Source organism: Anser brachyrhynchus, assembly GCF_964034855.1.
Source record: "Anser brachyrhynchus genome assembly, chromosome: 8".
NCBI lineage: Eukaryota > Metazoa > Chordata > Aves > Anseriformes > Anatidae > Anser > Anser brachyrhynchus.
In genome coordinates, this window is record NC_137702.1 from 3,038,843 (window position 1) to 3,053,259 (window position 14,417).

The window sequence follows — 14,417 nt, forward strand, 5'->3', positions numbered from 1 at the left end:
GTACTTACCTATGTCCGGAGCAGGTACCTTGCACACAGCAGGAATATTTCATGGCCAGACAGATTTCGGATGGTTAGTAATTGAGCCGTAGTCTGGCCAGCTGAGCTGCAGAGTGAATTTATGATGTGCTAACTCAAGCACCCACGATGACTCCCCACACCTTTAGTACTTGCTAAAAGTGGCTTACCAGTGAATGTGGGCAAATTAATGAAGAGTATCTGGTGCGGTCTTACTCCAGGTATTAGGTTCTCAGGGTACATACACACGTTTATGGCATGTTTGGGCCTAGATTCATACTGCTTAGCCTCAGGTACATCGTCCGTTTTGGAAGCATGGTTGTCAGGGCTTCCTGTGTAATCAACAGAGAGAAAAAAAGCTCCTTGACAGACAATTTATGCCACACAGGATAGGAATCACATGCAGAAGTGCCTGTCCCCCTCTGGTGTCTTCCAAGTGTGTAGAGCTGCTGCAGTCCCAATTTGAGCACTTCAGTTTTGCACCTAACACAGGTGGTACGAGCCAGGCCAAGCCTTCTGTGTTGGTAAATCCTTACCTGAGAGGAGTGTCTTAGTTCAGTCTGGGTTCTTTTTTTATCTCTAAACTGTGACAACTTACCCAAGATGAGACACTTTCCCACCTGTGTTCCTTGACTCTTTCCAGCATAGATGAATTTCTGAGCCCTTTCAGAGAACTATTAAATTTGATCCTGTGGCAAAATCAGTGAAGGTTTATTAATAAAGCCATCAGCCCAACCAGGCAGCCTTGACACCAGGCCTGGGTTTTATAAAAGCAAGAAAAACAGTGTGAGAAAGAGATTGCTAATTTTAAATGAATAATGCTGTCATTTTTCTGACCAAATAGGAGGCTGAAGACGTGTGGGTAGGCAAATCATTATTTCTTACATCAAAGTTTGGACTGAAAGTCTTAAAATATTTTAAAGACCACTTCAGTATCTTGCTAATTAAACAACTGTGACCTTTTGTGAAATGCCATAGGCACTAATGTGCATATGGAATTTACACAGGGTATCAGAAGCTTAATATGTGCTGGCTTAGTGAATAATGTCACAGTACAAAATTAAGAGAGATTTTCTTCTAGAGGTAGTCTAGGCTTTAAAAATACTAGCGTGTCCATAATTGCTAATGGGAAAGTTTTCTTCAGGATAGCATGATAGTATCAGAAATTAAGCTCGGTCTGACTATGCACAATTTTAGTTAAATGTAATTATTTCTGTTAATGTCAATAAAAACATGAGATACTTCTTGAGATACTGAAATGTGTATAAGGGTGCAAAAATTCCTATTCTGTTTTTCCAAGCAATGATTTAAGCACCTCTACCCAAATAAGGAACTTGCACTTCAAAATGAATCTATCTGCAAGTCTTTCTGCTTTTAGAAAGGACAAATAAGGTTGTTCAATGGAAGTCTCTGGAGTCCAGTCTTGTGTTGTTTTTTCCTGAAATACAAGATATTTGACAGTTTTGGTAAATTTGCTGTAAATCTCGCTCACATCAGCATCATACTTAATTGGGGAAATTCAAATAGTCGTCCCCTTTACAGGATTTAGAAGATTTTGGTGTATTTGCATAACAGAGGAGGTTTAGGTTTAGACGTAATAGGTTTAGGTCTTGTCACTTATTTTGCTTTCATTTGTGAGTTGAAGCCATGTAAATTTTATTCCCTACTAAAGTGAATTTATTGAGTGTCTAAGAAGACCTATGATGAGATTTTCCGCTTAGAGTGTTCCTGAAATGTTGGGGATGTGCTGGTAAGAAACAAAAGCTTTGTGGAGTTTCATTGCTCTGATAATGGATTTTCACAGATGCGTGTTATGTACTTGCACAGATCCAGCTGCAGGTTTAAGCCCAGAAATAGAACAGAATTTAACAGGAGTTTTGGGCACTTTGCCAGGCAAAAAGAAGGCCCTTGTACTCTCTTGTTTTCCAGAGAGGGAAGAAAGCAGGGGGGGGGATCTTTCAGACATTTACAAAATCTGCTTCTGTAACCATTGTATGTGGCTATCCTCAGAACCAAAGGGATGTTGTGATGAGAAAACGTGAACAGAAATGTGAGTGTGATAAAGGCATGAGCAGAATTAGACCTGGTTTGACAAAACACAAGCTTAGTTCAACATTTTGCAAAATTTTTTTACTTTAATTCATGGTGAGCAAAATAAAGCATGTCTATGGGTCTGAGCAGGACAGAAAGGTTTGATTTATCTCTTCCAGTAAGTAGTTGAGATTAAAACACTCTCCTTCTGTGCGTTCAGTATATTTCTATTGGGCACCTTAAGCAAAATTACAGCATTGCTGTAATTCATGTAGTGGATAGCTCAGTGTATTAATGATTTTAATCCCGGGCTCAATCTTTGGGTAGTTTTGTCTTTGTGAGAATAGTTAGGCATGATGGACTTTGCAGCTGGTAATCTCTGTGATGAAATGGGCTGCATCTTTGCTTCATATATTGGGGAAAAACCCTAGGCTGGCACAGCAAGTAGGATAAAAGCTCTCTCAGATGAGGGTTGAAAACACTGTGTGGAATTTTTAAGGAATGACTATGGCATTGCACAGCTGCCTCCCTTAGAGCTGGATCCTGAGACCCGGCTACGCCCGCTGCATCCCACTGAATGGTCTTGACTAGGGAACAGCCTGGGTGTCAAACACAAATTTCATTCTTAGTTTCCTTCGTTCTGAGTGTCTAGAGAGGAGGGAGCCACAGTAATTTTGCACACATGACAACACTGCAGGAGTAGAATTTGGAGTACAAACGAGATCAAGCTTTAAAAAAAAATGATTTTTCAAATATTTTGTTTGGTGAAGCAGGTTGGTTCCAGAAAAGGTATGTCCTCTTTCCTCTGTTTGCCCCAGTGCCCAGAGAAAATGGCCAAATGTCCATGTGAAATCTTGTTCACAGGGTTGCTCTACCAACACTGCAGGATTTTTAGTCCATGAATAGGAAACCCTGTGAGAGCTGACAGTGTTTTCAAAGTTTCTTAGTATTTCCAAAGGCTTTGTAGAGCTTATAGTGTGTGGGCTAGCAAGTAGTCTACCTTAAAAAAAGATCTGAGAAAAATCTGAGAAATCTGGACAGTTTCTTAATGTCAAGCATTCCGGATAGGACAGGCTGGGCCAGGGCTGTTGGCAGTATTAATGTGTGGCGTATGTGTGATGAGACACAAAAATAATCCTCTGAACTAAAACGTCTCAAGAAATTCCTGAGAATTCAAGCAATGTTAACGATTCTAATTGGTGATATGTTTGCAATGTACCCAGTTTGATTGCTTTTAAGGACTACAATTTGACTACTGTATGGCATGCAACATGTAATATTTCTTTCCTTTCCCAACTGCTTTCTATTACATGCTCAGGGTTTAGACCGCTCCAATTCCTGGGTAAACACTGGTGGTCCAAAAGCAGCCCCATGGGGATCCAACCCCAGCCCAAGTGCAGAGTCAACACAGGTGGTGTCTTCAGTAGAGGTTTTTCTGGCTTTGTTTTCCCTGATGTTTCCCTGTAGAATATCTTCTTTTCAGTGCATACTCTGAATTTGGTGGTTTGCTTTTTTTTTTTTTTTTCAATATTCCTTGAAAACTTCTTTGTGAGTTTTGTTTTATAAATTAGCATCTTCTCCCCCACCACCTCACTACACTGCATGAAAATCCTTGAAACGCGTGATCGTGTCCCCTCCTTTCATTTCAGTGGTTGCTGGTCTGTGAAATGTAAATGCTGTGACTGCTTTTCTTTTCTGTTTACTTTCTCTGTTTCTCATTAACATTAGTTTCAGCTTCAGATGGAGCACATTTCTAAATGGGAACATCAATCACAGCTTCATAGTTTTGTCCATGTTTGCCATTCCTCTCAACGTTGTGAACCATCTTGCCATTTTCATCAAGCATTTAGTATTCATAGTCACATAGGCATGACCGTTTGAGTGGAATATTGTTAAACAAAAATTGATACACATGTGAAATTCTCTCTTGAAAGATGTAAATTTAAGTGCTGGAACCAGTGACTTGCTAGGTCCGATTTTATCTGTTCTGTGTTGCAAAGTATGAAAACTTTATAGCAGCTTCAGTCCAAAGACTTAACTTATTCAGTCCCCATTGCCTGCTGCTTTCCACTGCATGGTTGCCTCGAACATACCTCTCAACTGTACTTGCTTTCAAGTTTACCAGTCTTCCAGAAATATTTAATCTGAGTTCATTTGCACTCACGGCAAATTATTTCCACCAGACATAGAGAGAACCTCAGTGATTTTCTGATTCTCTGTGCCAGTAGCGGCGTCGCCGTGGGGGGTGCATCCCCACGTGCTTGGTCTCTGGTAGATTGAGAGGTATGGCACTGAAATTACGAGTATTACTTCCTTGACATATGCATGTTGATAAAATAGAATGATGAAAAGGTTTCATGCTTTGCAGCATTAAGTGTCTTTGTGCATAAGAACATGCAGTTATTTAAATAGCCAATATGTCAATAAAAAGTACTGTCATTTTGTTTAAACCAGATCTGTAAATGAGTAAGTCTTTGAGAATGCATAAAAAGATGTAAAGACAGTAAAAGCCTACAGTTGGAACAGTATTTTTGTAAACGTACATTGTCCTTGAGCTGCAAAACACATCCACAGCAAACTTTAATGTCCTGTCATCATTCATTCATCTCCACTCCGTAGGCTACGGATCGAAGTTGTAATCGTATGTCTTCGCACACTGAGACGTCAAGTTTCTTACAAACATTAACAGGACGATTACCAACTAAAAAGGTAGATTTCAGTGAAGACAATTGATATTGTGGGGCAGGGAGGTCAAGTCATTCTGAAAACATGATGCAATCTATTCTTTTATTTATAGCCTGATCCTTTCCGAGGTCATTAGGAACTGCTGTTGCTTAGCACCTCCGAATGTCCAGGCTGTAGCGAATATGAAGTATTCTGACAGAGCTGAATTGGGAAAATTAAAATGATCAGGAGTAGCTTGTCTGATTTAATGTCCACACTGTTTTGAGCCAAAGTATTTCTGGCTTTCAAAAAATATGAATAGCACTGTCTAGACATGTAAATGATACATCCTTCCGTGCAAAATTACAGTGCGTTAGATGGTTAGCATTACAAATGTATGCTCAACTCCGTTGTATAGGTGTTAATCCAAAGTGACTCCAGAAAGTGAAGGGGAGTTACTTGGGAAGTGCACTCCCTTAAAGGAGATGAGATCCTATTAAACACGTCAGAAAGACAAAATGCCTGACTTTTTGTGTAATGAAAATGTGATTGCTGACAATGTCCAGTCTGTCCTTCCAAGAAAAGAAATCAAAAAGCAGGTTCTTAGTGCCATGTTTCTTTCTTACTGTTTTAAGGCCTTTCTCACAGTAAATATACATCTTTATACAAATTGCTTTATATGTCCACTTTTTACTCCTTTTTTCTGCATAAATCAGACCAGGCAGAAAGGTAGACTTTTAAAATGAACTAATTTGAGCACCAAACTTTTTTTTTGGGTGGGTGGAGAAATTCTTTTGACACTTGAAATTCGATTTCGGAGCAAGCTGCTGTGAAACGTTTCTCACATCACATATCATGACATCATCCTTCATTGTTAGTTGGGGATTTCTCTGAGGGATGCCGCCACTGCTGTCATGTTCTCAGTTATTATTTTGCTTAACCTCATTGTTTGCCATACTTCCCATGGATCGTGCTACCATTTCTCATGCGGACTGTTTTGTGAGCTGATGGTGAGGCTGGGACTAACTCTGGATTTGCATCTGTGTAGCTTTTTCATGAAGAGCTGGCCTTACAGTGGGTTGTGTGCAGTGGGAGCGTGCGGGAGGCAGCCCTGCAGCAGGCCTGGTTCTTCTTCGAGCTGATGGTGAGCAACCTGGAAACACTTTGCTTATTGTCTTAAAATCTGTAGTTTAAAACACAAACAGCACCAATTGAGCTTCCCTCCCTCTTCGTTTATGTAAGTGACTCCGCTGTAATTTATATTCCTATAGGTGAAGAGCATGGTGCATCATTTGTATTTTGCTGACAAACTGGAGGGTTCGCGAAAGCATCGTTTTCCTGAGCGTTTCATGGATGATGTAACTGCTTTGGTCAGCACAATTGCCGGTGATATAGTCTCTCGGTTTCAGAAGGTAATGGCAAACAATTAAAGTGAGCCCAGGTCAGAACTGAGGCACCAGACCTCATGCGTATTGTTTGCTGGTGCCCAGACCAGGAATTGTCATTTGAACACATTATATTACCATGCTACTGCTCAGTGTGCTCTTTGTCATTTTCTTTCCTAATTTTTTTTCCCTTTTCTCTAGGATACAGAAATGGTTGAAAGGCTCAATACCAGTCTTGCATTTTTCCTCAATGATCTATTGTCTATCATGGACAGAGGATTTGTTTTTGGTCTTATTAAGACCTGCTACAAACAGGTGAATGCAGATAGATGTTATGACTTAGCTGTGAACTGTAGCATAGCCTGTTATTCTAACTTTGCTTGGACAGAAGTGAAGTATGAGCACAGAAATTTTCTATTCAGGTCTCTAGAGCAAGCAGGCATTCCTGGTGGTTTGGAGTTTACACCCCTCTGATTACACTCTTACATGTGAATTAAGCGTAACTCCCTTGGGCGAATGGACGTGCAGCGGGAAGGAGGAATTATTCCCTCTGCTCATCACGTTCAGAGTAACTGAACCAAAAATTGTAGGAGGTTTTGTTAGGGAGCTCAGGCTACCATGTTTTTTTCAGCGGGCCTGTCAAGCTTAATCAGTAGCAGCACAAAGAAGTGACATGGATGTGATCATTTAATGATAACAAGTTCTTTAGTTCTTGCTTTGGAAGTGTTTTTTGGGAGCAGTGATGGGACAGGGGAGCTGGGGCTGCCTTTATACTCTGTTTCGGTGCTGACTGCAATCTTATGGGTTAAACTTGCCAGGTGTCAGCAAAGCTCTATACCATACCGAACCCAAGTAACCTGGTATCTTTGAGGCTGGACTTCCTTCGCATCGTCTGCAGCCATGAGCACTACGTGACCTTGAATTTACCCTGCAGCTTGCTCACACCACCTGCATCTCCATCACCATCTGTGTCTTCAGCAACGTCTCAGGTACCCTTGTGACAGGGATCCTTTGTGAATATGCAAGTTGAGCTCTGTTCTGAGGCTTAAATCATAGGAGGCAGATGTATCACCTGCATTTTCAGTCTCTGGTTGCTAGTATTGGAAAAGTTTATTTAGAAATTAACTTCATTCAAGAAAGAACAGGTGAACAGCTAAGAAGTGCACAAACACAGCTCTCACTTGAAAGGCCCCATTGCCAATGACATGCTGGGGAAAGGTTGTGGTGGAGGGATGTGGGTTATATGTGGGACAGGCTCAGGAAACCGTACAAGAGTTGCTGGCAGTTTGGGTGATGTGGCTTTGGATACAGCAATCTTGGTTTTACTTCTTCCTGCAACATCTTGAACCCATATGTGGGTTTCAGCAATAAAAGCTGGAATTGTCTCTTACATCCAAACCTTGAATGTTGGAGGCAAGCGTAAGAGTTTTTCCTGCCGTGTAGATTTTGACTTACTTGGTCTTATAATGTAAAAAAATAAAAGCCATAGCCATATTCCTGTAGTGTCCAAACATCCTTCTGTTCCTAGGTACGTAGTCCCTTATTATGCATGAATGTAAATGAGCTATTAAAAAAACTTTGTGCAGTGTTACCCTCTTCTTGGAAAACAAGGGGCTGGCTTTCTGTGCACTGTAGTAATTTGAGTTAACAAGTATGTCATTCAATCGGATTAATTAGTTGAAAAATTAAGTAAACTAAATCAAATTAAAGTGTTCTTAAGCCTGAATAAAAGCATCCATACCTGAGTTAAAAGTTTAACTAATCCACTTTTAAAGGTTATTTGGCTTAACTTCCCTAAGGCCTGCCCTGTAGGTGAGAAGGCAATAATGACAAACAGAATTAAGAGGAGAGCTAGTAAGCTTGGATGTAATGTAAGTAGATGTGCCTAGATCCAAACAAACAAAAAAAAAAAAGAGAAAAGGTAGTTTACATGGGATTGTCTTTAATTCTGAAAACTGCTTCTGATATGTTTTGTAGAATTCAACTGTCTGTGTTCTAAGGGGTCTTACTATGCATCTTCTGAAACTTGATTTTTGTTTCCACAGAGTTCTGGGTTCTCCACAAATGTCCAAGACCAGAAGATTGCAAACATGTTTGAATTGTCTGTGCCTTTCCGCCAACAGCACTACTTGGCTGGGCTTGTGTTAACAGAACTGGCTGTCATTTTAGATCCTGATGCAGAAGGGTAAATCTTTACAATTTTTTTTCTCCCATGAGTTTTCTGTAATTTGAAGTAAATGGTGGATAACAACCAAGTTCTGGCCTGGCCAGAATTGATTTATATTGGTGAGCTGAGAAGGTGAGAAGCCTATTATTTAACTCTGAGAATCTTCTTTCTCCATGCCCCTTGTATTTCTTACTTCCTTACCACTGACGCTGTAAACATTATTCCAATCACGTTTTTCCAGCTGAGAAAGAGGCAGAGAGGTTCCTACTGGAGCCCCCAGCTGGCCACAGGGGCACCTCTGGAGCTCTGAGAGGAAAAAGCTATTCTCAATTGTAACAAACAGATAATTCTCAACATTTAGGAAGTCTCTGGTGCTGGTGGTTTTAAATGTTGTAATGCATTTTGCCTGTGGCCCTACCAGCTCTGTGTAAACATAAATTATGCATCAGTGAGACCCCTGTGGGTTACATAAATAGATTAATAGAGTCAAGCACGCAGAGTTAGTCAGTGACTTGCCTGGGTTGTGCAGCAAATAATTTTCTGAAGTAGGAGTGTAGCCTGTAGTCCTGACAGCCAGTCTGTTACTTATGTTATTTAGGGCTGTATTCTGCCTTACCGCTTTAAAATGGATTTCAATGGAAATTATTGATTGCTTCTGCAGTCCTAAGTTCTCTCGCAGCCATTTTCTCAAGGTGGACCCAGAAATAATCAGCAGAGTCGACAAATACTGATAATTCATGGGTAATTCTGCTCCTTTACAAAGTGGTGTCAGGAGTTAAACATTAATTCTGTTTTCTGTTGGAGAAGAAAGTGATGCCATAAATGAGAATATTTTCTTGTATATGTACATAACACACTGTAGTCCCATTTGTTTGGTCTGAAATGGGAAAAGCACCAAATCTTTACCCATAGACCGTCTGCAGAAATCCTTTTTGTGGCATAGGAACATCCTGCTCCCTGGTTAGAAATCAGGTCCTGTCTCTGTTCATATTTGCTCACTCTTCACAAACTTTCTGTTCTCACATACCTGCTTCTTGAGCTCTCTCATCTTGATATTCTTAACCCTTAGCTTGGACACGGATGGTAATCTTTGCCCAGCAGCACAAAGGAGCTGTCAGTATCATCTTGCTCATCTCCGCTGGGGAGACAGCTCTTATCGCTAACCCTGTGTAGGCAGAAAAAGTCCACTGGTAGTGGTTCAGCTCTGGAGATCAATTTTGACCAAAGCTCCTGAATTTTGGTGAAGATGTGTATCAGTAGTGCCTTCATTTGTTACGATTTTCCGGAATGACTTGTAGTTTGCAGCCTGTTAACTGTTCTCAGGGTTAAACCTTCAGCCTTTTCCTGATAAATGCACCATGTGAAGGATGTCATTCTATTAAAATCTACTCTTCCCATGTCTGTGAAGAGTTCTAATGGTCAGATAGGATCATTATCAGGTTATTAGTAAAGGATGTAGACATGCTTGCCATTAAAATGTTTTGGCCACCCTTGGAAAAAGCTCGCAATAGTTCTCAGTTGCATTATCCTGCAGCAGGAGTGGAAAGGGATGTCTAGTTGCTTATTGCATTAGAGCTTTGCCTTAGGTCTTGGTAAGTGGTGCAGAGACTTACATTTATTCTCTCCTTGCTCTTTTTTGTTCCATTAGCAAAATAGGTTACGTTTTAGCTCGCCCATTTTATAAGAGCTCCTTGGATTCCCTTGGACAGAAAAGACTGCAGTGCCCTGTTGCCTAAAGGTGATGCTTTAGTTAGACCCCTCTGTGCTAGGTGTTGTGCAATAAGAAAACAAATTACAGTCCTCCTCCAGAGCACTTGCAGTCTAAAAGATGAGACAGCATGTGGATGTGACAAAGCAGACAGTTGCAGAAGGGGAAAACAGAGAGTGAGGTCAGGCATCTAGAGCCTGAAGAGATTTTCTCTGATATCAGTTCTGTGATGCTTTGATTATTCGAGCATAATAATAATTATTGCTCATTTCATAGTGCCTACATTGCCCATAATGAGCAACGTTACAGGTCAGAAGTGAGAAAATCAAAATTTGACCCTCAGTATTCACTGACAAATGTCATTTTTCCAGAAGTGTGTGTTGTTGACCCAAATTCATGCCAGGGCTGAGAAGTCAGAGGGGCCGGCTGGAGGGTGGCAAGATCGATTCATTGCATTATCAGCCAGAAAGATTAGCAGGTCACGTTTCCTCCTTGATACAGATCAATCTACCACAGTACCTGTTCTGTTCAGGAAAAGGGGAAAAATATCCATGTAGCTCTAAGTTTTAATGACATTGCCTTGTCTGAATGTGTTTTCCCTGTACGTAGCTCCATGGCCTGCAGGATAGCTTCCTTTCAGCTGTTCACACGTGGCCTAGATGCCACTCCTTCAGAATAACACAGAGACTTCTCTTTAACCTTAATTTGAAGGAGTCGGTCAGTTATATATGAAGTATAGCTTCAACTAGCTAATGACCTCCTAACCTCTGCTGGTGTCTTTATAATCATTTTAACCCCCCGACAACCCAGTCAGAATCTCTCATCTTTTTTAACCAGAACTCAACTCTACTTTTCAGGTAAAGTGGATACTGCCTGAAATTCGGCCCTTGTTTTAATACCTCAGGTTTGAACACTGAAGCTTATGTTTTGCTACTGCATAATGTATGAGCTTCCTTGGCTGCTTCGTGCATGGGGTAGAGTTGTCTTCCTGGGCTGGTTTGCCTCCAGAAGCAAATAGCCATAGAGACATGTGCTATTTGCTCTGGGAGAGTTTTGCCTCTGTGTGGTGGCTGAGGGGATTGAAAAGGGGCAGAGCGAGTTCTTGAGAGATTCAGAGGAGTTTGTGTTCACAAGCCATGAGCACCAAGTAGGCTCACGCAAGGTGTCCTGCAAAAGGGAATGGTGCTGGGGCTCTGCCGTGAATTGCATCTTAATAATAGGGAAGGCCACTTCTTGCTGTTTTTTCCTTCTACCTCTCCATTTCTTTGACATTTTTAATTCAGAGTTACTGATCTGTAGTCTACTGTTTTGGCTGAATAATTGCATGGGGGTTCAGGGAACGGAGGCAGAAACCTACTGATCATTTGATAAAAGCAAAGTTCTGTCTTAGGAGGGCTTTTCTCTGTAAATAGTGTTAAATAGAAACAAAAAAAGAACACTACAAATAGTTTCACTAAACCCACTGTCCTCTCAAGTTTCTCTCCCTGTCTTCTCTACTCCCCAGGTTCTCCTAACATTCTCCAGTTGATTCAATCCTTCAACATAGCAGAAGTTGGGGCTTTGTTTTTGTATGGAAAATATGAGTGTTCGCATTATATTGCGTGTGCACCTCAGCAAGATATTTCTGTACATTTTATGTGGCATGGGCAAAGGCCAGCCATTTGTAAAATCCAGGGGAGATCAAAGAATACGCGTAATGGTGGTTTAAGTGAAGTTAAAAATAAAAACCGGGATTTTTTTTTTCTTTTTTTGAAACCTCTCAGTTACAAAGTATAGTTTGCTTTGAAGGTATTAACTAATCTGTGTGACCCAACTCTCTTTTAACAGTTTATTTGGATTGCATAAGAAGGTCATCAACATGGTACACAATTTACTGTCCAGTCACGACTCGGATCCGCGGTACGCTGACCCGCAGGTAAAGGCCCGGGTTGCAATGCTGTACCTACCTCTGATTGGCGTGATCATGGAAACCGTGCCTCAGCTCTATGACTTTACAGGTATTTTACATTCTGTGCCTTGAATATTCATCTGCTCACAAGATTTGAGTGTTGTCTTTTTTTTTTCTAAAATTGAACAACAAATCCCTTTGCTGTTGGATGAGTTTGTTTGTATTTTGAAGTATTCGTAACTGACATGTTTTTGAAACCACACTTGCAAAATATATCCAACAGTATATCCAAGTTCAACAAGTGAACACTCAGAAGCTGCATTTGCCTACTTGTTTGCATGAAGTGAAAAACTAGCAATGCATTTTAGTTGCTGTCTGGCTGTTGTCTGTATGTGCCCAGCCAGCCTCCCTGCTCTGACTGGCTTTAGAAGTCATTCCATGTACTGTACAAGTCTCAGAAAAATTACAAAGGATAAGCAGACTGTGCTTTATCAGCAGCTCATTTCAGGTGTGCTTTGCACAGTGTCCTGCAGAACCCCAGAGGTGGGATGCATCAGTTCAGGGCAAGGGAGTCTGATCTAGAGTAATTTCAAATTGGGAGTCATCGCTGTCCTTTGAGTTTGATGACATAGTAAAGCTGCAAGTAAGGATTTGGAGTGGAGTATTCAAAGGTGTAAAAAGTCTGTTTTTAGAAGGGTTCTAGATACTGAAGTTGTGTAGGTTGCATTTGAAGATGGGTATTTTCTTTGCTTTGCATAACCTCATATAACAGTCAGTCCTGTATACTGCAGGACCCTATCTGTGAGTGGGATGATTTTCAGTTTGCATTTCCAGACAGTTCAATGAAACGAGTGCTGGGGAGAGCCACTTTGAATTTGGGGATTTACTGGGATGCATGTGTTTCTTGGCAGAGAGTCACAACCAGCGAGGGAGGCCAAGCTGCGTCGCTGTTGATGATTATGAAAGCGAGGGTGGCAGCATGATAAGCCAGACAGTTGCCATGGCCATCGCAGGAACATCGGTCCCTCAGCTCGCCCGGCCCAGCAGTATTATACTCGCCTCATCGGTACAAAGCTATCCTGCCTATTCCTTGACCCTCAGCCTGTGTCAACAAGCAAATATTTACACATGCATGCCCTGTAGGGCTGATCAGTGAGCGGTAGGGACTCATATCAGTTTGTAGATTTGGGTGTCACACAGGGAGGCAGAGGGTGAAAAACAAGTGGGAACAAATCACGGTTGCATGTTGCCGTGCCATTCTCATAGGGGGTATAATTAAATGCCAAGCAGTGATAAAAATCAACAAAGGTCAGAAAACGGAAGCATTTTCTGATAAAGATTCTCTTTTTCTGAGACAATCTGATAAAAGGTCCGTGAAGTGCAATGGCCATTATAAGTTTTAAGTGAAAGATCTAAGTCCCACCTAGTTTAAGACATAAATGGGTTATTTCCCTTGTTCTCTGCACAGGGGAGGGAATCCCACAGATTCTGGTAGCAGGCAGGTCCTTCCATTTCTTTACTCCTGCCTCAGGACCCCATTTTGCTGGTACATGCACTCAGAATGAAACACTGTTCTGGATGAGACCCAAGTACATACATGAGAAAACGAGCGGAGCCCCTCTGCCTACCTGTTAACCTGCTGCATGTTATTAAAGGCATTTTGAGGGATGTGGGTCTTTGCTGGCTGAACAGAAAGACATTCCCGTAACATGATGAGTTTGCTTCAGACATACTGTGGCAGCTCCACTGAGCTGTTAGGTTGGGAAGGAGAAATGTGTATTCCCTAATTGTTAGTAAAAAACATCTATTCACTTTGTATTCCTATCTGGTAATTATTGAGGCCAGAGTGGTAGCTTGTGAAGATCCTTTTAGTGAGGATTCAAGTGTTTGGACATGAAATCCAGTGTGGCAAATGTCTTGACCTGTCTGTTTCAGAGTGGCAGGCAGCACTCCACCTTCTCAACAGAGTCCAGCCGCAGCCTTCTGATCTGTCTCTTGTGGGTACTCAAGAACGCCGATGAAAGTGTCTTACAGAAGTGGTTCACAGACCTGTCAGTATTGCAGCTCAATCGCCTCCTGGATTTGCTTTACCTTTGCGTATCCTGCTTTGAGTACAAGGTACTGCTATTTAAACCTTGTGAAGTTTCTTCTAAGGCTTGCAGGGGAACTTTACACTCCAGTCCTTTGCACAGCTCCAGAAAGGCATTTCCTGCTCTCCCCAAAGTATTTCCTGTAATCTAAATCCCAAGGCTAAGCATTTCTCTGTGCAACCTCTAGCCTTCTTCCACGTTCACTTTTCAGCCATGTAAGTGTGTCTGACTCCTTTCATTTCTTAGGCAGTTTCTGCTGTTTGCCACTCGTGTGGGAACTGCTGTAGGGAAAGGGGATAGTTCTTGGCCATTTTGCTTGCTCTGTTGATGAGAGATTTCCGTAGTGATGCTGGAGTCTGGGTAGATTATCTAGCTAGCAACTAAATCTGTGTTCCTTTCTTGCTGTATGTCTTCAGACAGGAAAGATATTTTGAGATGTTATGCTTAGAAAATAACCCAGGTTGAAA

At 41.4% G+C, this 14,417-nt stretch overlaps 1 protein-coding gene across 11 annotated transcripts in view; it reads left to right on the top strand.

The window, feature by feature from the left end:
* DOCK7 (dedicator of cytokinesis 7) overlaps positions 1-14,417 on the top strand; it is a 98,761-nt gene that overhangs the window by 61,461 nt on the left and 22,883 nt on the right. For 6 of the 11 annotated variants that reach the window (XM_080603097.1, XM_080603095.1, XM_080603098.1 and 3 more), the window contains exons 23-32: positions 3,367-3,459; positions 4,668-4,757; positions 5,761-5,856; positions 5,984-6,124; positions 6,299-6,412; positions 6,916-7,086; positions 8,143-8,282; positions 11,800-11,969; positions 12,772-12,926; positions 13,796-13,978. In XM_080603097.1, the coding sequence (XP_080459223.1) occupies positions 3,367-3,459; positions 4,668-4,757; positions 5,761-5,856; positions 5,984-6,124; positions 6,299-6,412; positions 6,916-7,086; positions 8,143-8,282; positions 11,800-11,969; positions 12,772-12,926; positions 13,796-13,978 (1,353 nt within the window). The remainder of the gene's footprint in view (positions 1-3,366; positions 3,460-4,667; positions 4,758-5,760; positions 5,857-5,983; positions 6,125-6,298; positions 6,413-6,915; positions 7,087-8,142; positions 8,283-11,799; positions 11,970-12,771; positions 12,927-13,795; positions 13,979-14,417) is intronic. The other 5 variants (XM_080603103.1, XM_080603104.1, XM_080603102.1 and 2 more) reach the window with 2 other exon arrangements.